The sequence below is a fragment of the Fukomys damarensis genome, unplaced genomic scaffold, assembly GCF_012274545.1.
Source record: "Fukomys damarensis isolate Sample0158 unplaced genomic scaffold, DMR_v1.0_HiC HiC_scaffold_19, whole genome shotgun sequence".
Lineage (NCBI taxonomy): Eukaryota > Metazoa > Chordata > Mammalia > Rodentia > Bathyergidae > Fukomys > Fukomys damarensis.
In genome coordinates this window covers 4487126-4514220 of record NW_022900931.1, presented here as the reverse complement: position 1 = coordinate 4514220, position 27095 = coordinate 4487126, and the positions used below count along the sequence as shown (strand labels likewise).

General features: G+C 48.0%; 1 protein-coding gene across 7 annotated transcripts; it reads left to right on the top strand.

Moving 5' to 3' along the window:
- The first annotated feature begins 269 nt into the window (after positions 1 to 269).
- Positions 270 to 26147, top strand: LOC104869229. 7 transcript variants are annotated; one of them, XM_010634351.2, is made up of 4 exons: positions 270 to 551; positions 6011 to 6120; positions 25687 to 25854; positions 25927 to 26147. In XM_010634351.2, the coding sequence occupies exons 1-4, from the start codon at positions 523 to 525 to the stop codon at positions 26085 to 26087; spliced, it is 468 nt and encodes a 155-aa protein (XP_010632653.1). In that variant the 5' UTR covers positions 270 to 522; the 3' UTR covers positions 26088 to 26147. The 7 variants fall into 7 exon arrangements, 4 of the variants coding, with proteins under 4 accessions (XP_010632653.1, XP_010632651.1, XP_010632652.1 ...); XM_010634349.1 differs by lacking the exons at positions 270 to 551; positions 25687 to 25854; positions 25927 to 26147 and adding exons at positions 4761 to 5004; positions 5168 to 5575; positions 6682 to 7164; XM_010634353.2 differs by lacking the exon at positions 270 to 551 and adding an exon at positions 5327 to 5575 and having other exon boundaries at positions 25746 to 25854; positions 25927 to 26123.
- The last annotated feature ends 948 nt before the right edge of the window (positions 26148 to 27095 follow it).

Here is a 27095-nt window from a genome sequence, read left to right as displayed (position 1 = left end):
GTGGTTGTCCCCCTGGTCTGGGCTGCCAGCTCTCCTCCAGGCAGCCACGCCTGCTCACCGGGTTACACGGGCTGTTGTGATCAGGCCTCGATGTCCCCCCAGCCTCATGAGTTCCCGGGTGGGGCTTTGGAGGGCGATTGGAGCTTGGGGCTTATAGCTGACTTGCTGTTAGGAGGTGGGGCCTGGTGGAAAGGGGCCGTCACTGTGGGCGTGGCCTGGAAGGTTCTACGCCCCTTCCCTGTTCCTTCCTTTGTGCTCGGCTTCTCAGTGTGAGCAGCTGCCTTCTGCCCAGACCCTTCCACCGTGCCACTCTGCCCCAGAGCTGAGTCCACCCCACCATGCAAGGGCTGAAACTTCTAAAGCATGAACCAAGATAAACCTCTCCACCTTTAAGTCTTGGGTGTCAGGTATTTCACCCCAGTGACGAGAAAGGTGACTAAGACTCAGATCCACCTGGGGAACCAACCCCCTGAGAGCATCAGGGGCCTGGCCACGTTGGACCACATCACTTCCGGTTCCACTATGCCTGGCCTTGTCTGTGGCCTATTCTGGTGGGTCAGTGCGGTGACGTGAACTGCGTAGAGGTCACAGACATCACTGGTCCAAGGGGCCCAAAGGGGCATCTTGGGCAGCAGGATGTCAAGGACGGGGGCTGGGCCAGTGTGCTTTCTGTTGCCAAAAATATGACACCACCAACCAGGGGAGGGACTCGGGAAGGAGGCTGGTTTGGCTCAGTGTCGGAGGCAGCACAGGATCGCCTGACAAGCGCAAGGGTGCGCATGTGTCGCCGTCTCCTTCCCTCTCCCTGTAAAGCCCCTAGGCTTGAGTTCCCTCTACTACCTCTGCCTCGTTGGCTTATGTCAGTCTGGGCTGCTGAGTCACCTCTGGGAGACTGGCCCTGGGGGACCATGTGAACCTCTCATGGGCATTGCATGAGCAACAATGCACTTTCTGTTTCAGTCATTGCAACTCTGGGGCTGTTTGTTACATGGCATCATTGCAATTAACCTGACTGATGCAAACACATTATCAAGTCGAAGTGCAGGTTACAAAGCAGCTTTGATTACTTCATCAGTCATTTATTGGGCACCTGATTTCTCACCCCAGATCTGTGCCCTGACGTTAGTTAGATTGGGAGAGATCTTCTAGTACAGCTCCCTCCCTCAATCCATTTGTATGAAAACTGTAATATGGGGTCAGCAGGATGTAGCAAAGGCTCTGGGAGATGGTGTTTGAAATGGAAGTCCTGGCACATAGTAGGACCTCACATAGTAAGATTAACCTGTCCGTACAGTCCTATCAAGGTGCTAGGGACTAAGGGACTAAGACAATTTTTCTTGAGACAGGGTCTCGCTATGTCGTTCAGGCTGGCCTTAAACTCACTATACAGGCCAGGCTGGCCCCAAACTTGTAACTATGCTCCTGCCTCAGCCTCCCAAGTGCTGGGCTTACAGGCCTGTGCTGTCATACCTGGCACTAAGGCCATTTTAACAGGGCAAACATTTTTTGTTTTGGCTCAGAATGAATCCATCCAGAGCTCAGTGAGTCTACCCTACAGGGTCAACTCAGACCCTGCCAAGGTGAGTGGCCAGAGCTGGGAGCTGTGGCACCTTCCTGCTGCTGTTCCGGGAGCTCCAGAGCCTGTGAGCTCATCCAATGAGGGCCACAGCAGGGCTCAGCTAATTGGAGCTGTGTGATGGAACTGGACCATTCTGGTTTTGCTTTCTGTCATTTATCAACCTCCTCTTCCCTCCCCAGTGCCATCTTTAATTGGCCTGAGGAGGGAGCGTGCTGGCAGAGGTGGGTGCTTTCTTATCCTTAGCAGCTGTGGCCGGAAAATGCTCCTGCTGCTCTTTGGTGGGGAGCTGAGCAGCCTGGATTCCTCCTTCTTGGGGTCTGTTGCTGCTGTACTATGACACTCAGGCTGTGAACGTGTTGTGAGATCCCTGGCTTCCAGTACCCACAGCAGGTATATACCTCCAATCTCTTTGCTGAGCAAAGGCGGCTGAGGGCAGGCAGCCCTGACCCACTGCAAGCAAAGGCGTATGCCCCTGGGGACCTGGCTGGAACTGGCTGGAACCCTGTCACCCTTCCCATAGGACATACACTGCACACGGGCCTTTTTCCTGAAGCAGGTCCCTGTTCTTTGAGTTGGGTTTCTGTTGCTTGCAACCTGAACATCTAGGTGGCCCATTCTGGTGACTCAAAATCATCAATTGCAATTCACTGCCACAAGCACAGACGAAGACACAGGGCACTCAGGGTGCCATTAGCAGTCACTGTAGCACCTGTGAGGAAAACCCGCCAAGGGAATATCTCACACTTGGAGGACAGAGATGAGCGAATCACAGAGAGAAACCCGGAGCTCCCATGACATTGAGAACCTGCAACTGAACCCTGCTGGAACCCTCTCTGTTGCACGTTTCAGCCATGTGAACTGATTCCCTTTGTGTTTCTCTCCCTGTACCACGACAAATTCCATCCAGACTTGAGGGAAGACTGTGACTGTTCCTGAGATCCCAAACCTGGAGATGCATGCAGTCCCTGGGTTGGATTTTGAGTACTGCATGAGACACAATATGTGTGTTTATGTAAGCCTGGGCAGCTCTGAATGCCCTCAGGAAGAAGGATCTGTATGCACATAGGATATCCAAGGGGCAGACTGTCATGGATAGTTCTGTGTGAACTCTAGTTGTCAACTCCCTTCCCACCATCTCTGAAAACCATTTGGAGGTCCAAGGCTCTCCTCACAACCTCATAGGTGGAGCATGTGGTCTGAGTTAAGCCAATCAGTGCACTCTGTCTTCCTTGTTTAGCGATTGGTTCAGATCCGGGGATGTGACTGAGGTTGGTCCAATCAGAGTAATACTTGGACTATGCCAAGAGAAGTGGGCAATGAGAATCTGTCTCTCTCGAGGGACATGAGTGAGAGAACAGGGAGCCCTGGGAGCTGCTGATAGTCCTCCTTGGACTGTACAGGGTACAGGGAGCAGCTGTAAGTTGAATCCAATGCCACAGGAAGGAACAGAGGAGAGACAGAGAGAGAGAGAGAGAGAGAGAGAGAGAGAGAGAGAGAGAGAGAGAGAGAGTACAAGAAATAGATGCTCTATCATAGCATTGAACTGCTGAACTGAATGTCACCTGAGCCTTTCAGCGGCACAAATGAGTGTTGTCTTTGTTTTTAAAGTCCATATATTAAATCAACTTTCCTGTTGCTGGGACAAAACACCTGACATCCACAATTTAAAAGATTTGTTTGGCTCAAGGTTTCAGAAGGTTCAGTCCATGGCTGGCTGGCTCCAAGGCAGGAGCTACAGAGAACAGATCTAATTCCCAAGGCCATGCCCCATAACCCACCCAGATGCACTCGGAAGTGTGCTTTGCTAATCTTCATCCAGTCAGGTGGACAATGAAGACGGACCATCACAGTCCATCTGGGTTGCTGTTGCCTGTTCTTTGCAACTGCAAACGTCATGATACAAGAGGATGGTGTGATGATCCACATTTTGAAGACAAGAAGTTGAGACACCAGGATGTTAAATGAGGTGCCCATGGCCACAGAGGTGGGAAGAGAAGGCTGAAACTTTGAGTGCAGAAAAAATAATGATGCGCTGAACTCAGATCTTCTGGGGGCTACTTTCTACTTTCTTCTGCCTGTAGGCAATTGGCACCCCTCACTTCCGAGCTTCTTCACACCTGGCAAGTTGGCCCATCACACCATAAGAGCTACTGGTCTTGAGTTTCTGCCCTTTCTTGCTAGCCTATTAGTACACTAGGTATACAGCACGCATGTGTACACACACACACACACACACACACACTCACAGAGGAATGTGTTTCCAGGAATTTATCGGCACAAACATCTGGGGGACTTTGGGGCTTTTCTTCAGGTTTATACTTTTCATCTTCATGAAGACCTGTACCAACCACACTACATTTTCTTGACCCATCTTTACGTAAACAGGGTCTCAGGATTTTCCCATTTTGCAGAATAAATAAACCGAGGCTCATACAAGATGCAGGACACAACGGTGGAGTTAGAAATCAAGTCAAAGTGTTGTCTGTCCAGTGTTTGTGACTTGTTCTCTTGACTTTGGCCTTTAGTCTCAAGGCCACTGTGACCCCCACACAGGACAACAAGTGATGCAGAGAGAGAGAGAGAGACAGAGACAGAGACAGAGACAGGGAAAACAGAAGCTCTCTCAGCTAGGACTGAGGAAAGAGCTGGGACTGAAGGGTGCCCCTGAGCTCTTGCACTTGCAGTGGTGGAGCTTGGGCACTAGCTGCCCACTAAGACTCTCAACCTCCTGCTGAAGGTTCAGAGGTGCTGAGGGTGCTTCTGGACCCCTTGTTCCTCGGAGACTGGCTGCCCTGGGTGTGGGGACACCTTCCTATCCACATGAAGGCCCAGGCCAAGTGTGATAGGAAAGGTACAAATGTTGGTGAGAACCCTCCAGAGCCTTGTGGGGTGGTTCCAGGTGGGCAGAGCAGGTGGCCAGGTTGGGGGCCCAGGAAGCAGAGTCCAATGGACAGAGACTTGGAAGGGGCTGGTGGCCTGCTGCAGGGAATCCTGGGAAACCCCAGGGTCTAGGTCCCTTGAGCTCTACATTTCATCGCCATACTTCGGCTCTGGAGTCTCCCCCAAAGGCCCCTGTGTTGAAGGCTTGGGTCCTAGCCTGTGGTGCCACTGGGAAGTCCCGGAACCTTTAGGAGGCGAGGCTGCTGGGAGGAAGTGAGCTCATAGAGCACGGCCCGGATCCTGGGATCCAGACAACTCCACTTCCTCTCACTTTGCTTTCTGGCCACCATGGCCAACCTTATCCACCACATCCTCCCACCACGATGGGCTTCCTCACCACAGCCCTGAAAGCAGCGGGGCCAAGTGACCATGGATGGGAGTCTCCGAAACTGTGGACCCGATAAACTCTCCTCTGACCGACTGAACCATCGCAGGTGTCCGTGACAGTTACAGAAAAGAGACTGACACGATCAGCTCTGATGAAGGTCTTTTCCTCACTTGATCTGTGCGCATGTGTGTGCATGTGTGTGCGCATGTGTACGCGCGTGTGTGTGCCAGAGATCAAACTCAGGACCTTGTGCTTGGAAGAGGCAGGCACAGTGCCACTGAGCTAAATCCTGGCCCTTTCTCGCTTGATCTTATTGACAGCATTCCAAACTACCTCATTCTTATTTTGTTTTGAAATCACGTGGCAATTTTCACTCCGCACTGAGATATGGATGACGTTGAATTATCACTTTGAAGAAAATTGCTAAGAAGAATTATATTTCAATTAAAGAAGCCAAATGAGGGAAACTCCATATCCTGTTCAAGAGGAGAAGCAGAAGAAATGCTCTGGCCTTGCAGGAATGGGATCCTGGCTCTGTTTCCTTTTTCTTTTTTAGTTTGACAAAATGTATTGATTATTTTAGGAAAGACATTCATCTCAGTCATTCCTCTCCTCATCTTGACCTTAGATTAGTATTTTATTTGGGTCAAGATAAGAGCATGTAGGACAGGGATGCTATTTCAACAAACAGCAAAATGAACAAAAATGAATCGTTTGCCTACATAAAAGTAAGTGAAAGTTAAACTCATGCATCTTGATAAAATTAAATCATGTAAGAACTAGTAGTTCTATATACATTTCCATTGTTTTACTCGGGGCTTACTCTAAACTTTAATGTAAAAGAACAACTTATTAGGCAAACGCGCAGGTTTCTTCTCTGGAGTTACTGCCTATTAAAAAAGATCAGCCAGTAACTACCACGAATAAAACAGTCCGAAGCCGCCTCCTGATTGAACATTGCAGGAATTCTGAAGGAAATCACTGTATCATTTTGCTTTTGTCTCTGACTATGCTTTCAAAGATGTGCTTAACTGTCACATTTAAAAGTTCACATACCATTAAAAAATACAATGCGAAACACCCTACAGTAGACAAATCTAGCAGTATATGTGATGAACTACTCCATAAAATATGTTTTAAGGTGCATTTTCTTTCATTTTCAGTACCTACGATGTGCTTTTGAGAGGCCTGGCTCTGTTTCTCTGTGCTGGTGTCTGCTCATCCGTTCTCCCCTCTGCGGAACTTACTACGCATCGAGTGACTGTGTCAGGAGGTAAGTGCTGGGTGCAACCCACGGAGAAGCTTTGATTCCCGGCTTTGGGCACAGCCGGCCGCAGAACCCCAGTCACATCACACAGGTGCTCTGAGGGGCAGCTGTGGCGTCCTGGCTGGAAGGTTTTGGGGACAGCATCACGACCAGGTGACGTGCAGTGCTGGGCCTAGCGATTCTCAAAGGCTTTTGTGATTTTCTAGGCGAAGGCGAGAGATGCCTGGAGGAGAGCGTGTGTAGTGTTGTGTGAGATGCACGTATGGTATTCTGTGTGTGTGGTATGGAGTGTGTGTGTGGTACCTGTGTGTGATACACGTGGGAGGTCTGTGGCACTTGTGTGCAGGGTATGGTTGGTGCGCCTGTGCCGTGTGTGTACATAGCGTGTGTGGTGAGTGTGTGCACCTGATACGTGTGCTGTGTGCATGGTATGCGTATGGAGTGCGAGGCGCGTGTGCGTGACGTGTGTGCTCTGTGTGGAGCGTGCACGTGGTGCGGGTGTACTGTGACACTGGTGGAGACCGTGACTGTGGTGTGTGTCACGCCTGACGATCATGTGGCCTGCAGGCCCCGTCCCTTAGCCATCACCTCCTCCCATGCTGCTCTCCCCAACGTGGTCACCTGGGGCCTCACGAGGACTTTGGGGTCCTGTCATGCCGTCGCCGTTCGGAGCAAAGCTGTTCTCACCTGGCTGCCCCCCCCCGCACGAGCCACACCCACACTTCCCACCAAACCCTGGCACGCCGGCCCCGGGAGCCTCAGGAGCTCTGGGGACAGTGCAGCCAGCTGCTTTGCCCCAGCTCCCCACCCCTGCTGTTGCTGCCTGCAGCCCCTGAGTCCTCAGCACACGGTCCAGGTGCCTGTCTGGGGGTCCAGTGTGAGAGGCCCCCGGGTCCTGCACACTGCCGAGAGCGGCCTGCTCGGTCTCATGGGAATGTCCAAGGCGGTTCAGTGCGTGAGGTCCGACGGTGGCGTCACAGCCCATGCTCCTTCTGTCTGTCACATTGATCCTATGAAGCTGCTGAGATCAAGGCATTAATTATACCTGCATTCCAGACATAAGGGAAAGTTTATTTATTTAATTTTTTTTTTGGTACTGGGGGTTGAACTCGGGTCCTTGCACTTGCAAGGCAGGCCACCGAACCGCTGAGCTAAATCTCCAGCCCCTATAAAGGAAAGTTTAAAGAAAAGAACACGGCAGTGCACTGTAGTCCTCTTACAAAGCTTTCCCAGAAGCCATCTCCAGCAGCTTTCACTGCCATGCTGTGGGCCAGAGCAGTGCTAACCGGCATCCTACCGGCGAGGGATACGGGTGGGCCAGTTCTAAGTAAGCACCGCAATCTTGACCCAAAGCAGGGCAGGTGGCCCGTAATCCACTTCCGAGAGTCTGTTATTTGTTGGTGACGGACAAGGACACCTAGCTGTGCTCCCCCCGGGTGGGTGAGAGCCGCTAAGACTCCCGGGAGGAGGCAGCTGAACCCTGCATCGTTGTACACTGGTTGTCCCAGGGCAGATGGCTCGCGATGGCGCAGGCCGGCAGGCACGAGGTCTCAGCCCAGCCGCAGCCAGTGTCCTGGCCTCCGTCAGCAGTCAGGATCCTGGGTCCAAGACGGATGGCGCTCAGCCTGCTCAGCAGCCTCTCTGTTATCGCTGTGTAACCAGCCTCGGCGGGGTGATAAACAGCCCCGAATTGAAACGTTGCTTCTGCAAATTGAACTCTGTGGAGCCGAGGGCTGCCATCACGTTAATTATATTCCAAAATTCTCCATCCATCTCCCACCGCCGCCGCCTCGGGTGCCGCGGGAGCTGTGCCCGCCCCCTGATGGATGCCCCATCCTGTCCTGGCGCCAGCAGAGGACCTCTCGCATCTGGCTTCCTCCGTGAGACGCTTTCCGTGCTGCTCTAGACCTCGGCTCCTCTGCCCACACAGCAGGCTTGGAGCACAGTCTTGCTGGTGCTGACCCCATGCTTTGGGGACACGTGGGCTTGACTGTACCAGGCTCCAAGCCGCCGGGCCGATTACCATATTATGCTAATGCATGCATTAACATCTTACCTGCATAACAGCTGGTCTATTTTTAAAGGCACCAAAGGGAGCGTTTCAGCCTCAAATTCTGTTCCAGCACTGCACAGGCATCAGAACCAGGCGGCAGCCCCCTTACCTGTCTTAGCTGGCAAGAGGTGCCCAGGAAGTAAGGTTGACACTGAAGGGGGCAGCGGATGCCAGCAACGCAGCAGGATTACCCGCAGGGTAAAGTGCTCAGTGCAGCGGTCAAGTTTTCAAAGCGCGCCAAGAACACGTGGCCAGGAACAGGGTCTTGTATTTATTAAAAATGAATGCAGACTGTCTTTGATTTATGATGGTTTGACTTAATGTTTTTCAACTCTGAGAAAATGGCACAAGTCCTGTAGAAAGCGAACTTGAATTTTGAATTTGGATCTTTTCCTGGGCCAGTTATATGTGGTCTGAGCCTCTCCCACCATGCTGGGAAAGCACCGGGCTGGGTGCTGGGAGGCCGGGCTGCAAGGCTCGGCAGGTGCATGAAAGCTTTCTTTCTACAGTGCTGGGATGGAAGCCGGGGGTCACGAGTGTCGGGAGAATGCTCACTGCACGGCTGCACCTCCGGGCCTATTAAACACATCTTCACCTTAGGAAGGGCCGATTGGGACTCAGCCACAGGTGCCAAGCCCTGATTCAGCTCTCCCGGGAGCAGGTCCTCTGTTCACACCACCAGGCTCACACTTTCCCTCTGGTGAGGCTTCTGCTGCAGGCTGGCCCACCCTCCACAAAATCGTCACGGCTCCAGGGCCTTCTTCGCAGTGCGGCTGCCCTGCTGTTGTGTCACACTTTTGTTTATTCATTGTTAAATGCCACTTTCTCTCCTTTCTTCCCCTCCCAAGGATATAAGCTCCCCCCAAGCCAGGAACTTTGTTCTGTGCACACACTGTACCCCAGAACAGGGCCAGCCCATGGTTATATGCTCAGAACTCTTCTACTGAGAAGGACATTAAGAGGCCAGAGAATATTTTCAACCACTGGTGCCAGAGACAGCTGGGCATTCACAGAGTAACGTTAGATCCCTACCTCACACCAAACTCAACATGGATCAGAGACCTAGACCTAAGAGCTAAGAACGTAACACCGAGCATCGGTCAAAAGATAAACGAGTCATTTGTAGGAAAAGGGATGCACCCTTGAGGTGTTAAGTGAAATAAATCAGACACACAAGCTTAAATATCACGCAGTTTCTCTTTTGTGAGAAACCCAAGTTATAAATAAAGAATAAAATAAGAGACAGTTAATAGGAAGTAGGGATATAGATCTTTCTCAAATGGGAAAAGGATCAACAGATGGACAAAGGGGTAGTGAATGAGGGAGAGGGATGAAAAAAAGGAGTTAAGATGTGTCATGTGCATGTACCAACTCCCCACAAGGAATGTGAACATTATGTACTGCAAACATGTACTAATAAAGATAAATAAAAACTCTTCGGGCTGGGGATTTGGCTCAGTGGTTCCGCTGCCTGCCTTGCAAGCACAAGGTCCTGAATTCGGTCCCTGATACCAGAAAAAAAAAAAAAAAAAAAAAAAAGGAAGAAAAACTCTTCATGGCCTTGGACTGAGCAATGGTTTGTTTGTTTGTTTTTTGGAACACAGACAAGCGGAGACAAAAATAGATAAAATGCACTTCATCAAGATCAAAACCCTTTTACTTCAAAGAACACCACTGTGCCCATTAATCTCAAATGTTAACTTTTTGTTTTGTTTTGTTTTTGGAGACAGGGTCTCACTATGTAGTCGAGACTGACCTGGAACTCACTGTGCAGCCCAGGCTGGTCTCCAATTCACAGCGATCCTCCTTCCTCAGCCTCCCCAGTGCTGGGATTACAGGCGTGTGCCACCACGTCCAGCCTTGAATGTTAACTTTATTGAATTAACAAATGCTGGGCCAGGGATTTAGCTCAGTGGTTCTGCTGCCTGCCTCACAAGCACAAGGATCCAAGTTCTATCCCAGTACAAAAAAAAATAAAATAAAATAAGAATCTCAGTGCTTTGGCCAGGCGTGGTGGCATGTGCCTGTAATCCTAGCACTCAGGAGGTTGAGGCAGGAGGATCAAGACCAGCTTGGGCTACATAGTGAGTTCCAGGTCAGTCTCAACTACATTGTGAGACCCTATCTCAAAAAACTAAAAAGAAAAAAAAAAAAGAAAGCAAGAAAAGAAATGCCTACTGTAGCCAATGAGTAGCACTGTCCTGGGTGAGTCTAGGTGAGCCGAGGTGGTGTGACCTCGGGTTCTGTGGTCCGTGGCCAGTTCCTTCTCACACCGCTTGCCAGCTGCTGTGAAATGAGCAGCTCTGCTCTTCCGTGCCTCCTGCCATGATATTCCTGCCTGGGGCCAGCCAACCATGGACGGAACCCCCCGAAACCATGAGCCAAACTAAACTTCTCCTTCTTTAATCAGGGTGTCAGGTGTTGTGTCTCTGTGTGGGGAAAGCTGATACAACCATCAAGAATGTAAAAGACAACTCCCAGAGGAGGAGAAACACTTTTGCACATCATATGCCTGATATCTGGATTATATAAAAACTCTTACAACTCCAGGAAAAGGCAGATAAGCCAACACGAACGAGTCAAGGATTTGAGTTGACGTTTCCCCCAAAAGATACACAAGTGGCCAACAAGCACACGATAAGATGGTCAGCATTATTAGCCATCAGGGAAATGCAAATCTCAATAACACAGCCTGATGTGACTATAGATTGCTATAATCAAAACCCAGAGGAGAGCAAGTGATAACAAAGCTGGAGAGGAACTGTAGCCCTCTTTCCCTGCTGAGATAGAAATGCTACGGCCACTTTGGAAAACAGTTTGGTGGTGCCGACACGGGTGAAGCACAGAGCGCACAGGGCGGCTTCACTCCCGGATCTGTCTGCGAGAGTGGGGAAGACCCAGCTCCACCCCGGAGCTTGTATGTGAGTGTTCACGACAGCATCACTCACGGCAGCCGAAGAGTGGAGCCACCCAACCGTGGAAGCCCGCGAAGGACGGAAGGAAGCCAAAGGGTTAACGTGACCAATGGCATTTGCATTTATAGTGTGAGGTCTGCCTGATAGTTCGGTGTCTTTTAATATTTCATGTAGCATTTCTGCGTCTGTGTGTACGCATGAGTTTGCCTGGAGCTTTTCTTTTTAATATTGTCCTCGTTCTCATATCAAATTCAACTGACCTTATAAACGTTTCCTTGTTCTGACAGTGTGTGGACAGGGAGAATCATTTTTCCTTAAAAGTAGGGCAGTTTCTCTGTTGATGTCCTCTGGATGTGGAATTCCTTTCGTGGGAGAGTTTGTAGTCGAAGACTGAATGGCTATCAGATAATTCCGATTTTTCCTCTCCTGCCAATTTTTCATCGCTGCGTTTTTCTATAAATTTACCCATCTGTATGAAATGTCATAAAGATTGCCACATCTTTTTCACAGTAGCTTCTGTTTAGCTTTCTATGGCTATTACAACAACCTGTCAAAATGTAGTAACTCAAAACAACACCAATCATTCGCTTACCGTCTGTGTCAGCTTTCCACGAATGTCACTAAACAGGTGAGATAATCAACGGAAAAGGAGGAAGGGCTATTTCAGCTCACAGTTTCAGAGGATTCGGTCCGTGGTCAGCTGGTCCTGACACTTCTGGCCCATGGCAAGGAATGCATGGAGCCAGGGGACCAGCGGTGGGGCCAGGCTGTTCAACTCATGGCTCAGCTCGTGGAGCAGCTCAGCTTAGGCTGTTCCAGGCATGGAGAGGAGGAGGAAGGGGGTGGAGTCTCACAGTGCCCCTGTCCCCCTGAGGACACACACCCATGACCTAGGACTCTCCAGTAGGCCTTGCCTCTTGGGCCCACCACCTCCGAACAGCACGGGGGGGGGGGACCAAGCCTTGTACCACATGGGCCTTTGGGGGCCGCTCAGGCTCCAAAGGCCGAGGGCTGGAAGAGACCAGATGGGTTTTACTGGACTGAATCAAGCCGTCAGCAGGGACACAGGAAAGAACTCCTTTCTCTGCTGTTTGCAGCTCCTAGTTCTCACTATGATGCTCGGCTTGTACGAGCTGCGGTCCTCAGAGAGCCCCAGTGCAAGCCTGGCTTCCCGGCTCCCATAGTCCTCTGCCCTCCGATCCCTCTCTGGCCCCCTGCTTTCAGGACACCTCCCTTGGGAGCCCTCCAGACAATGCAGGCTCGTTTCCTCCCTGCAGGTGCTCTCCTGGGTCACACCTGCAGTCTCTTGACCTCTGAGGTAACACAGGGATGAGGGCATGGAGTCCTTGTAGACCAATGCTGAGCCCACCACTTCCTCTCACTGGCTTTCTAACGTCTGAAGGACGTGGGGTGTCTGCCTCTCCTCTGATGATGATGAGTCTCTGTGCTTTTTCTCTCTTCTTTTTTCTTGGCAGTTTCTCTTGAGACCTCACTACCAATCTGGTCACATGAACCAGGTGCAAAGTGTGATTAGCTGTGTGTGAAAACAAAGTGCAGAGACACAGCTGTCGGCCATGGGTTGGCCACCTGCTGCTCAGGGGATGCACGCACAGCTCTCAGTTGCATGGATGGACATCACAGTCCAGGGCAGGAATCCTCGATCCCTTGGAATCTGTGACATGAGGAAAGCACCCACCTTTCTCTGTCACAGCAAGGGCTGAGGTCTACAGGGTGTACACGGTGTGGGTTCCTGCCGTCCACAGCCCAGCATCCTGCAGGAGGTGCCCGGGCACCTTGCAGGTGGTGAGGCCGGCAGCGGCTGTGGACATTTGTCATAAGCCCCGGGCTTCATCTGGCTGTCAGAGAGACAAACATGAGGTCCCCTTTCGTGTTGAGAGGCTGGTCTCCAGGGAAACAGGCTCAGGGAAGATAACCCTTGTTCCTCAAGCTTTTCAAAGACTGATTTTTGATTTCGTTAGTTTTCTCATGCGTTTTTTCCCGTGTCATTAATCTCTGAGCTCCCCTATTGTCCTCCCCTATTCCCTTTGGGTATTTTTGTTTGTTTCAATGTTTTTGAACTTTTTAAATGGATGCTGAGCTCGTTCTTTGTTCTGCTGTGGCTATCTGCACATATTGGTGGCCACGGCTCTCTGGACGTGACCGAACTGCCGCCCCATGTGTCTGTGCACCTGGCTTCCGGTCTCACTCCGGTCAAAAGATTTTCTAATCTGCACAGAGTTCCTTCCCGTGGGTTACTTGGATGAACAATTCTGAATTCATAGTTACCTTTTTGCTTACTGATTTTTAACTCAGTCACCTCATGTCAGGTTTTCATGTGTGACTTCGATCTTCAGAAGGTTTTTTAAGACTTCCTTTATGCCTAAAATAGAGTCAATTTTTTAATAGTTTTTCATTTGTGCTTGAGAATAATACGCATTCTGCAGCCAGGGGCAGATGTCTTGAGATACTGATTTGGCGAAACACGTGGATTGTGAATTTTGCGTCCTCAGAGCCCACAATTATTTTCTTCTGCCTGCTGGTTCGTCAATCACTGGGATGCGATCTTGTGGACCCACCATTTTTGCTTTGGTGCTGTTGAAGCTATGCCCTTAGGCCTCAGGATGGTATCAAATGTTGGTGATATATGATATCGAATACTGGTGATGAAGAGATGTTCGCTGCATTGTTCCAGAAAAGTTAACCTTTATGAAGTGTTTCTGTCATCCGGTGACTTTTCTTTTCATGCTATTTTTCTTGTTAGTGATGCTCCTCTACTGACTATTTTGATTAGTATTAGCATATTTGCTTTTCCTTCCTACTTCTGTGCATCCTGACATTTTTATATATAATATCTCTTTTAATCAGAAAGAGTTTTGGTTTGTTTTGCTTTGTAGCAGTACGGGGGGAGGTGGAACGCAGGGCCTCGTGTGTGTTCCCAGCCCTAGTTTCCAAGAACCATGCTGATAGTCTTGGTCTTTCACCTAGAGAATCTGGCCTACTTGATTTTAGTGTAATTTCTGATGTAAATCTATTTTCTTTGTTTGTTCCTACCTGTTTAACCTCTTCTTATGTGTCTTTTTCTCTCTATTCCTGGCTTTGGTGTTGAATATTCTTTCATCATGAGATTTTCGTCATCTCTTAGTTCGACTCTTCTAAATAGCTTTCCTAGAAATCTCAGGGTTCCTCTGTAGTCATCATCTTTCCCACTGCTGTGGTGGGGGGGAGACCCCACGTCCAGTACTTCAAGGAGGAGCGGTTTGACTTGGCTCCTAGTCCGCGGTCATGGTGGTAGGGCGTGACCCGGCAAAGCCGCTTAGTTAATGGGTGCCAGGAAGCAGAGCAGGGAAGCAGCACCAGAGAGGAAAGGGTAGACAACCAGATGCGGCCCCCAGGCCACACCTACATGACCCACCCAGACACACCCAGAAGTGTGCTCCACCAAGCCCAGGCGGATGCCAGATCCAAGCAAGTCCACACAATCAGGCTTAGCCATTGCACTCTGTCACTTCCTAGGACAAAGTGTTAATCGCTTCTCCACTCCCCCAGGCAATGTAAGGGCCTAAGATTTAACTCCACGTACCACTTTTCCAACTCACACGCTCTTGCATTTGCCAACTCTGTATTTTTAAGTTCTTAAAAATACATGTGTAGTCCATGTCACTTAGGTGTGATTTATTTGTTTGTTTTGTTTTGTTTTGTTTTTTCAGAGCTGAGGATCGAACCCAGGACTTTGCCCTAGTGGACAAGTACACTACCATGGTGTCCCAGACATTTAGGGCATCGTGTTGTGAGACTCAAGATCTTATTTGAATCTGCCCTATTACTGTTGTCAGAGGTGAAAGTATAGGTTTCTCACTCAACTTCTCCACCAACCCATGGAGAGGAGGGTCTTGTTATCCTAGGATATGCTATCACCTTCATTGAACTTCGTAATTCTTCTGTTTTTTGTTTCTCTTGTTCAGTGGACTGTTGTCAGTGGTACCATGGCTCCACTAAAAGTAATTTCTTTCCACTCAACTAATCCCATACTCCTCTCCTCTCTGTGTATAAGATTTGTCACAGTTTTTCTATGTTTTGATATTTCTAGGTGATAATTTCTATTTATTTAGCTTGTCTGGGATTCCCTGAGTTTTTCGAATCCATTGACAACCACCACAGAAAATTTTCAACTGTTATTACTTCACATGTTACTTCTGGCCCCATTATTTCTCCTTTTCTCCTAGAACTCCAGTTCCACACTGACATTCTCACTCTCCTGTCTACATCTTCTCCTCTTCCTTTGCTTTTCCTCCTTGAGGCACAGAGTTTATCGCATGTGGTGATTTCTCTCTTCAGCTCTAAATCCATCGACGGGATTTTTCATATCAGTTGTTGGCTTTTCAGTTTGAAACATTTTATTCCATTGTTTCAATATGCCTGTCACTTTTCCTAGGTTCAGCTCCTCCCTTATATTTTCAAGTTCTACCTTTATTCCAAAGGCATACGTAGTAAGCATGTAGTTTAAAGTCAGGGGTCTTGTCCCCTCCCCATCTGGGCCTTCGTGGATCTTTTAGCTCTTATCTGCTGGTTTTCCTCCTGCTCTTTGCTTCTGTGGGTGCTGGTTATCTCTGACTGTGTGTTAGATGTTGCATTTGAGAAAGTCTTTGTAGAAAGAGGTGGAGGCAACTAGGACTGTCTCTCCTTTCAGAGCCAATCCCATGCTGCAGCGGCAGAGATCTGCCCTCCTCCTCTAGGAGAAGAATCAAACTCGGGACTCACCAGGCAGGTGCCAGCTCCACTGAGCGACACCCAGCCTCTCACTTCTCACGTGATTAGTGTCAGTCGAAGGCTGTGATTGGGCTCATACAGAAGATTGGTCTCAGGCGCGGGGCTTCACTGGATCTCATGAAGTCCCAGAAGAACAGCACGCCCTGAAAGGCCTTGGGTGTAGAGCTGGGCTCGATCCCATGAAGATCTCATGCTAGAAGAACTGAAGGCAGCGTTCTCCACGATTAGCAGATCCCAAGTCATTTGCAGAGGCATTTTCCAGTGGCTGAGTGAAGAAGTTCTGCACAAATTTGAATTGCAGGGTGATTTTTACAGAATTTTCAGACAGCAAGATTTCAAAAGCCAGACTTAATAATCTTTCCCACTTGGAGCCAATGTGTCACCTTCTGAGGGTGCAGTTTGATAAGAATGTGGCCCAACGCATCATAACAGAAAAGCCTGGAGCATCAGCAAAACTCCTATATCCAGTGTACATTGCTCTTCAGAAAATGAAAAGTGGGCTGACCGGAGTACACGTACCAACCACACAGTCTAGCAAGCTGGGTTCTTCAGGCTGAGCCAGCTGCTTCATGAGCCTTGGCGGTGGACATCTGTATCCCTTACTAGCAGCCCTAGGCTCGGTGTCATCCACTCTCCAGGTGCGTAGTCTGCAAAGTGGGCCTGTGAGGGCCTCCACCTGCTGCCACCTGGAGAGGACAAACAGAATAAGAGATGCTGTGGAGACCATCAGAGGCTGGACCGGCATCGCCGTCACCATCACACTGACCAAGCACTGATGATCCCTGGAGATGGTAGAACTAGGATCTTAGGTTATCTTCTATGGTTCAGGAGAGAGACAGACAGAAAGCGCACTAAAGATAATAATCGACAGTGTGATTCCCAGTGTAAACTTCAAGGTGCGTTAGGCCTGAAAGAGGATCAGAGGGAAGAAAAAGAGCCAGGCAAAGTGGATCACACCATGAACTTGGAACTCTGGGAGGCTGAAGCAGGAGGATTACAAATTGAAGCCCAGCCTGGGCAACTTAACCCCTTAGCAAGACTCAGGAAGCTAGCAAGACCCTGTCTCAAAATTAATAAAAGAAGGGCTGGGGACATAGCTCAGGATTCCATATCCTAATAAATTAGTTGAGTGACCTTAAACTAAATGTCCTTAGACATTTTAAATGGATAGTAGCATTTTCAGGATTCTGGGAAAAACAGGACTGAACTTTATTTAATCTTCCTCTGTGGTACTACCCAGTACCATCAAAGGGTCAGGGGTGGCTTGATGTGTAAACTGCAATTTGGATCCTTCTTCACTTATTAGAGACTCCTGGGGATGGAGGAAGGAAACAGTGAAAATACAGCAAGGATTTAATGAATAAGAATGATAGCATGCTTTAAACCAATAGCTTATTCTTGAAAAGTAAATAAATAGTCAATCCCTGACCAATCTAATCAATACAGAAAACACACTAAATGAGGCAAAAGAAGGGAGATCAGGCAAATTTACAGAAGATTTTCAAAGCCTCAAAGAACACACACAGTTTTACACCAGCAAATTTAAAAACCTCCATGAAATGGACCGTTTTCTGTTAAAGGACCCAAAAAGATGAGAGTAGAAGTAGCTGATCTGGGATAAAAATGCCATTTATCATCTCTGTTGCCTGGCACTGCCAGCCAACTGGATTTAATGAGGAGGAAGTTGATACAATAGGGTGAGTCCCTCAGTGAGAAGACAAGGTTCTCATCCGCCTGGGAAGTGTTTGCCTAATGAGCATTCACAGAAAATAACTGGAATCATGAATACTTGAGCACCTTAGGCACAGGAGAAAGGACAGGCCCAGCGACCATCAGCTGCAGAAGGAAAAGGTAAAGAATTAAATCAAGTGACTGATGCGAAATCTGCGCGACTTATTTAAAGGAAAAGACCCAAGCTCTAGTGAGGATCACAGCTGTGCTAGGAGGAGGCTACTTTATTGGGGGGGGCTCTGGCTCAGAGCTCTCCCCAGGCTGTGGTGTGTGGACACATGAAGCACAGATATGTTCACACAGGACAAGAGGGGACACACAAGGTGCTTAAGGGTGGACACATCCAGGGAACAGGATTAGTGTCTCAGGCTGCTTTCTGTTGCTGCAACAAAATGCATGAAACTGGATAATTTAGAAGGATGGAGGTTTATTTGGGCTCACGGCTCTGGAGTCTAACAATATGGGACCAGTGGGGATTCCGTGCGGCTTCCACTTGTGGCCGAAGATGGACGGGTGAGCAGACTGTGTGGAAGAGGAAACCAGGAGAGGACACTGTGCTCTATAACAAACCGCTCTTGTGGTCACTAATCTAGTTTCCTGAGAATAGCATTAGTCCCTCCTAACGACCTGATCTCCCTGAAAGGTCCCAGTGATGGAGAAAACTTCTGTAAATAGTCTGAAACCTACAGAAAGTTAAAAAACATAAAATAACCTCTGCCTTTTGCTTCTGTAATTTGCTTTGCTTTGCTTAACAAAAACACCCAAGGTTTCACCATTGAAGCTTAAAGGCCCGTAGCCCCAATTTAAAATTAACAGGTGCCTGAGGTGCTAAGCTGCATCCCAGGGTGAGACCAAATGTTCAAACTAAGATAACAGTCCCCGAGCTATAAAACTTTCTGTAACCTATACAGCTATAAAAGTGATAAGATAAAAGAAATGTCAACCGGTCCTGCTTTCCTAACTCTGACCCCCACCCTGTGGGCTGAAATAGCTAAAGATAAACATCCTGGAAGAAACTGTTACATTTGGGTTAACACTGAACTGTCTTGTGACCATGATTTGTGATGGGAACTGTGGGAACTAGAATCTTGTCACCTAAAATGAGGTCATGACTGTAGAATTCTTATAAAAGGCAGATTGTCACCAAGTCCAGGGTCGGTTCTTCGGCGCAGCTCTTGGTGCAGGCCGATCCTTTGCTTTCAAAATAAACTTTTTTTTGTTTTGCTTTTACCCATTCCTGCGTCTCTGTGAGTGTCCTTTACCAGTTCCTTCCACAACACTAGCACCTCGTAACACTGCCCCTCTGAGGATAAAACTTCAACCTATGGGACAAACCACATGAAAATCATCCAGGAGCTAAGAGGATAAAGCACTGCTTCCTTATTTCACTCTGTATTTTTCTGCATTGTTTAAATTTTTTGTAAGCATGAATTAGTTTGTAGTTAAATAATCATATTTAAAACTAAGGAGCCGGGCGTGGTGGCGCACCCCTGTAATCCCAGCACTTTGGAGGCTGAGGCAGGAGAATCGCTGTGAGTTCGAGACCAGCCTAGGCTACATAGTGAGTTCCAGGTCAGTCTCAACTACATAGTGAGACCTCGTGTAAAAAAAAAAAAAAAAAAACCCACAAAGAACAAAATAAAACTAAGGAATGGAACACATATGAAAGAATCAGAGTTCTTTTTCTAGTTGGGTGGAAGAGTCTAGGTTAGTTTCGTTGTTTTCTTTAGATTCTGTTTTCTGACTTTGCAACCATGAACATGTGCCACTTTCATCCACAGAACAAATCAATGAACATTACAAAAAGTTAAGCTCGTGAGAACTAACAAGTGGGTACAAACAACCAAGGCATATTTGAAAAGGCCCGGTAATGAGGAACTACCAGCAAATATTTGAAATTGAAAGCAGCATGAATCAAGAATAGAACATCGTAATTTCTCTTCTTTTCTTAATTGCTTTTAAGTCATTTAAGGCTGATGGAGAAAACAGCGAAGGGTTGTCCCGCCCGATCCCACACTGAGGCAGAGCTTTATCACTCGCAAAGTCATCGTTTTTTCTTGCGCCCCTGAGAGAACAACGATCACGGAAATAAAGGGGTGACCCCACACAGTGTGGGACTCCCGGGGGAGAGGCAGAGGAGACCCCAGAATGGCCCCGCTTAGCGATGAAGAGAGAAAAAGGGCCTTCGAGCCAGGGAGGGAGAAATGGCTGACAATTCTAATAGGTTCCCAAGGGCTGTGACCGTTTGGCATCCCTGGGAGCCCCAGACTCCGGCGGCTACACATACTCACTCACAAGCTCTTTCCAAAGGTCCTGCTCAGCGCCTTCCAGAAATAGAGGCGCAGGACTATGACCAAACACGAAAAGCATCTCCTTTCCAGATCCTTCTGTTACATAAAAGTAAAGCTCTAAATCCTCCCCTCCCTGCTGCTGGGGAAGAACAGCATAAGATCTTCTGCCTTAGGAAACCTGAAAACCAAGAACAAAGTTTCAGGAAGCAAAAGGAAGGGATAACCCTGAGAAGGGCAGAGACCACTGAAAAAAGAAACACTGAATAAATGGACAGGTTGACAAATGGTACTTGGCCAAGATCAATAAACTTGAGAAACTCTAATTGATCAGGGGGAAAATGGAGAAGAGGAACTACCAATATTATAAAACGAAAGACACTACAGTCCTGCACATTTGTGAATGATGAACAACTTTGTCCAAATTTCATAACTTTGATAAACGGGTAGATTCCTTGGAAGACACACACTTCCGACGGCCAGCAAAGATGAAATCAAGTGATTAGTCCTGAAGATCCACTGGGCGGCGGGGGAAATGCAGTCATCGAACACCGTATTATCACAAAGAGAATTCCAGGCCCCAATACTTTCACTCAAGTTTTGCAACAAACATCAAAAGAAGAAATAATCTGACCTTGTACAAACTGTCTCAGAAAACAGAGAAGGGAAGACTCCCGCCTGACGTGAAGCAAGCAGGACTCTAACCCAGAGACACTGGGGAAAAGGAAATTGGGCCAACATCTTTTTTTTAATCTTTATTAAATGTATTGGTACCTATTAGGTATACAGCACAGTTACATTCATCATTGGGATCTTGTACCTATACCTGACTTACCAGGTTCTTATTTTTCCCCATCCCCCTGCCCTCCCCTCAGTCCCTCTACCCTTCCCTGTTTACAAAGACATTGTTTCCATGTTTTTTCTTCTCAAATTTTTTCTTTTCCCTTTTTACCTTTCCCCTACCCCTCCAACTTCCTCTATTCTTTTAGACCTTTTCTTCCTATTACACATTATCAATTATACATTTTCATCCTTATCTACACTCTTACCTTTTCACACCAGAGAAACTATTCGGTATTTACACATGTGTAACTTATTAATTTCACTTAAGAGTATGGCTTCAATGTGCATCCACCTAGCTATAAATCTCTGTAGTTTCTCATTCTTTATGGCTGAGTAGTACTCCATTTTATTAAAAAAAAAAAACCCACATCTTCTTTATCCAGTCTCCAGTTGATGGGCAATTGTGCTGTTTCCAAGTTTTAGCTATTACAAACTGTGCCGCTATAAACATGGGTGAGCATATATCAGCGTGGTATGATTCTTTTAATTCTTTTGGGAAGATACCCAGCAGAGGAATAGCTGGGTCAAATGGAGCCTCTAATCCAAGTTGTTTGAGATATCTCCGTATTGATTTCCACAGTGGTTGCACCAGACTGTACTCCCACCAACAATGGAGAACGGTTCCTTTCTCCCCACAACCCTGCCAGCATTTGTTACTGGTTGATTTCTCGGTAGCAGCCATTCTTACTGGGGTGAGGTGGAATCTCAGTGTTGTTTTCATCTGCATCTCTCAAATGACCAGTGATGTTGAACATTTTTTTCATATGATTATTTGCTGCTTTTACTTCTTTGTCTGAGAAATGTCTGCTCATTTCAGATGCCCATTTTTGAAGTGGGTCTTTATATTTGGGGGGGGTCTGATTTTTGGCCAACATCTTTACAGTAACAAACACAGAAACGCTAACATACCAAATGCAACTGGCTACAAAAGGGACAATATTCAGTTATGAAGTTGTGTTTATCCCCAAAATGTAGGTTGCTTTGTCATTTCAAATCAGTTTAATTCACCATATTAACGGAATAAAAGACAAAAATGTGATAGTTGGTGGAGTGAAAGCTTTTAACAAAATTTAGCATACACTCATTACTAAAAAGAAGAAAGAAAAAAGAAAAATCCTCAGCTGTTAGGGGTAGATGGAAATTTCCTGAACCTGATAAAAGACATCTGCTACTTAATATCGTCCCTGACAGCAAATATTGAACATTTTCCGCTGAAGTCAATAGTGAACGTTCAAGCCTCTGCTATCACAGTGAACTGGAGGGCCTAGGTGAGCCAAAAAAGGTAAGAAGAAGTCAGAGGCTTACAGAATGAGAAGACAGCAACACAAGTCTCTCTGCTCACAGACAATGTGACTGGGTATGTAGAAAATCCTAGGGAAGCTGAGAGATGACTCCAAGAACTAATCTGTAAATTTAGCGAGGTCATGGAACAAAAGGAAATACAAAAATTAGCTTCGGTTTTACACAGGAACAATGACTAACTGCAAAATGAAAGTTTAAAAAGAAATCTATTTACAATAGCATCGAGGAACATAAAATCCTCAGGAATACATTTACAGAAGATGTGCAAGACCACCCACTAAAAATGACAGAACACTGCTGAGAAAAAGCAGCCCTGAATAAAAGGAGAGATAAACCACATCCATCTAGCGGAGGGCTCAACATTATTTAAATGTCAGCTCTAAATTGATCTCTCAACGCAGTGTCTTCCAGTCCTAGTCCCAGCGGGCTTTTTTGTAGAAATGGATGAAATGATTCTAAAATTTATATGGAATTGCAAAGGGCCTAAAAATAGCGCTGTGCCACAGAACTTTCTCTGAGAATAGAAATGTTCTACTGAGTGCTTTAAATGTGACTATTGTACCTTAGGAACTAAATCTTTAGTTTTACTTAATTGTAATGAATTAAATTGAAATCACCACATGTCTTGGGTGAGCCGCTGTTTTGGATATTACAGCCCTAGACTACCCGAGGCAATCTTGAAAAGAAAGAAAATGAAGGCAGAATTGAGGCGCCTGGCTTGCAAAGCTTATATAACCCAGCCACAGTATGGAGGCAGCAGTGTTGGCATGAAAATACACAGGCCCACCAGGCAGCCAAGGCAGAGTCCAGGACACCAGCTGGGCCAGCTCACGTGAGTTTAGGCAGTGCCACCAAAGCAACCCAACAGAGAAGCAGAGGTTTCTCAGAGAGGGGTCCCAGACACCTGGGTGTATCCACGAGGGACAAGCGAACTTCAGTCCCACTCACACCAGGCACAAAAATTCATTTGAGATGAATCATTGACAGGTGAAAACTACAGTTATTTTGTGAGAAGACATCAAATACCCTTGTATCCTGGGGATTGACAAAATTTGGGGGAGTGGAGAGCCCTAGGGAGATTTCAGGGTGAGGGATGAATTGTTTTCTGCCATGTGTGAATCTCCAGCACCTGCCCTCAGGACAGAAAGGAGCCACGAACCAGCACCGGACTCTGCTTAGGCACCTGCCTGCTGCCATGTTTCACGGTGACATGCACTGCCCGAGCCTGACATCCTTCCCTTTTTTAACTGTGCATATTTTAAGGTGGCTAGGAGGGTGGCTGGGCAAGAGATATTAAAGCAAAATCTTCACACTAGGATCTGCCTGGTGGATGCAAGGATGTTTACACTTTTCTCCAACTCCTATGTATGTGTTAAGTTTTTCATAAAACGTCGGGAAGAAAGAAGATACACCAGTGGCTGGCAAAAAGCATGCTCAGCATCATGAGAAATGAGGGGAATGCAAATTAAAGCCATCGCAAGAGACTTACACACCTGCCAAGACGGCCGGGGTCAGAAGAGGACAACAGCAAGTGAAGACCAGGACATCAGGGTGACCCTCATGTGTGGCTGCCGCACTAAGGTGTGGAGCTCCAGAGACAGCCTGGCAGGGTCGCAGAGTTAGACCTTGCCCTGCCTGTGATAAGCAGGGACACCCAAGCCGTTTACCCAGGGGACTCGCAAGCATCCATGCGTGAGGACTTGTCAGCACGCATGCTCTCTACGAGCAACCGGGATCCTCGTTGGCTCAAACCGGAACTGTCCGTGCACCAGAGTGCGAATAAGCAAGGGACTAGAGCAACACACCACACTCTCGGAGACGATTCGTCACTGGCTGAGAAGCAGAAGTTTCTCCGAGAGGGGTGTTCGATGAACTAATACACACAGCCATGTAAATGGATCTCAAATATTACACGGAGCAGAGGAAGTCCAGATACCAGAGTCTGAGTACCGTGGTCCCATTCGGGTGTCGTTCTGGAGCAGCGAGGCTCCAAGATCTCTGGGCGGGGAATTGGAACAGCGGTCATGGGGGAACTTTCTAGGCAATAGAAATGTTGTGCATCTTGATTTGGGTGGTGGCTGTTTTTCGCAATTCAATGAGGCATACGCTTACGTTCCCAGCATTTGTGTTATGTAATTCTCACCTTAACTCTTAGAAAACGAAACATTTATGAGTACACGTGTTTGTGGTGTGATCCGAAACTAAGGTGTGGGTGTAAATAAAACAGTTACTACAGCAAAAGACACTGTGCCATGAGTTCCCCTCAAAATACTCCCCTTTGGTTTGGACACACTGAGCCCATGATCCATGACACTTTCTGAAGCAGCTCCGGAGTCCTCTCCTGAGTGTCTTTAGTTGTGCGGCCATGGCTGCCTCAATGTCCTGAACTGATTCTAAATATTTACCTTTTATGGTCATTTTAACTTCGGAGTCACCTGTAGCCAAATCCAATGAGTAAGCTGGATGAGGACACAGCATCGTGTTTCCACGAACCTGCCTTTCCACGGGACGCGCTCAGCAGCGGCATTTATTGTAGTTTCTTGTCACATCTTGTAAAGACACTCACGAAAGAGGACTTCCAGAACTGCTTCAGAAAGGAGCAAGAACGAAAGGGAAGAAGAGCAACAGAAGTCATCTGTCGCCATGTAACAAAATATTGTGAAGTCATTAAACATCTTAACAACGTGGTAAAACTTGCATCATAGCAAGTTGATTTTACAGAATTGTACATTCAATATATCCCCAAACTGCAAAAGCTCTTTCTTGTTTTTGGTACCAGAGATCGAACTTGGGTCCTTGCGTTTGCAAGGCTGGTGCTGGAACCACTGAGCTAAAACCCCAGCCCTTGCAAAAGCTCTTTCTTAGAGTCTGGGACATTATTGATTTGAAGTCTAAATACAAATTTTGCTAATGACTTTTTCTAAGGGCCACAATCAAAGTTTGAGGCTGACATGTGGCTTGTCCCTTCTTGGCCAGGAATTTCCAGGAGACAAAGTCTGGTCCTGCTCCCAGTGACACTTTGCACCTTTGATCTGGCAGATGCAAGGCCAGCAGGCCTCTGGGGCTGTTTTTTTTGTTGTTGGTGGTGGTTTGTTTTTGTTTTTCTTACAGGCAGCTCTGACCTGCTGCTTCCCTGCCCCCAGAGCTCCTCCAGCCTAGGAACACAGCATTTTCACTCCTTCTCCTATTGAGCAACCTCGTATCTTCATTTTGGTTTTTACTTTCCATAATCTAAGTGAATTATGTATAACTGGTTTACTGGGGAATCTCAGCATGTCGGGAGTATAAATTACAATTATAAAAATTTTATTTCTTCCAAGCCTCCATCCAAGTGGAATCTGCTAAACCCCCTCCCCGCTAGGTTGGAGGTCCCTTCTGACATCTTGGCTGGATTACAAGGTGCTGTTGTCATTTTTATCTTTAGAACAGTCTGCTGCTGTTTCAGACTTTACCTTGTTTATTTGTAAAGAATGTCTGGCCCTAACTCAACCTAGGCCAGTGGCCAGAGCCCTCTGGGACCCTGGGGCCATGGAGAACCCAGAAAGTCCTCTTGTGACTCAGTTTCCTAACCAGGCCATGTGCTGGGGGCAGCACAGAAGAGGGCCAAGGGCAAGACCACTGGTCAAATAGGGATCCAGGGAGGGACCAAGACATCCTTGTTCCCTCCTCACAGGCACCTTCCCCCACTTCGGAGGTTCTCAAAGCGCACCCCTCCCTGGCTTTTTCCTTAAGGAGGAAATGGCACCCCAACCGGCAGACAGCACCTGCGAAGACCTCTGTGTGCCTTCGGAGCCCAGCCCAGGCCTGCTTTGGCCTCAGGAGGACGCCAGTGGTGTCTCAGGTACCAGCAGCTCTCCCATCAGGGACTCAAGAACGCTGCCCACCTCACTTACCACCCTGCTACCTTTACCAGGTCTCCAGGGTCACCGTGTGGCGTTAATCAGCCTAGAGGAGGGGAAGAACACAGAAGCTACCCCTCCGCATTCCATCAGGTGTCCTTTGGCCACACCTCTGGCCACACCTCGTTGCAAAGGAGCTGGGAAAGGTATTGCCTTTTGTCTCCGAGAAAAATAAAACAGGTTTGGCAAAGACTCAGCTGGGCTCGGTGACGCCCTGGTTCTGGCCGGATGGCACTGCCTAAGGAACCCCTTCAAATGTGGCAGCTGATGGTACGTGGGCAGCTGTCCAAGTTCAAAATACAGCTAACTCCAGCACTGTATTCGCAGCTTTGGCCTCTGCTGCCGTCCTGGGTCAGCAGGGGAAGCCCAGCTCAGAGTCTAGAACAGGGGTACGATAGGAACCGCATGGCTTTTCTCCAGGGTTGGGTGGGGCTTCAGAGGGTGTCAGCGGGTGTCCATGCTGGGATGAATCCCAGAGGTCCCTGGACAGTTCCCATGAGTGTCCTGTGTCCCTGAGAATGCTGCTCTGACCCAAAGGAGCTGGCAGTTTCCCCTGGTTTTAATTGTGCTGGGTGGGGAACCATGAGGATTCTGGGAAGGCAGTAACATCTGGATCCGGGAGTTCCATGGCCACATCCGGATGCTCTAGAAGATGAGAGAGGACCATGGAAAGAGGTGGAGAGGTGGCCAGGCCAGGTACAAGAGAGGGACTCCAGAGCAGGGCTATGACGAGGGGCTGGTCAATGGCCTAGGGACAGGGTAGGCCGCCTCCTATAGACACCAGCTTCCAGACACACAAGATCCCCAGGGGCTGCAGGGAAACGAGTCGTTCGGGGTGAGGAAGGAGGGAAGCGACCACACTTCCCCAGAACCCACCACAGGAGCTGCAGTGGGCATCTGTGTGAGGTGAACCTGACCCCAAACTCCGTCAGGACAATTTATTCTAGTTTGTGTGATAACGGGATTCTGAGACAGGGCCTGGAAATGACTGAGGGTAGATGAGGTCACGAAGTATTAGTGACTGCAGATGGCTGGCTGTCCTCTTGCGGCTCCACTTTTAGGACCTAATCACCCCTCAAAGGACCCACTTCCTGCTTCCACCACACGGGGGCAGGGGAGCTTTCAACGTATGAACAGGGGGGGGGGGACCCATCCAGTCATGGATGGCAACACAAAACTGTAC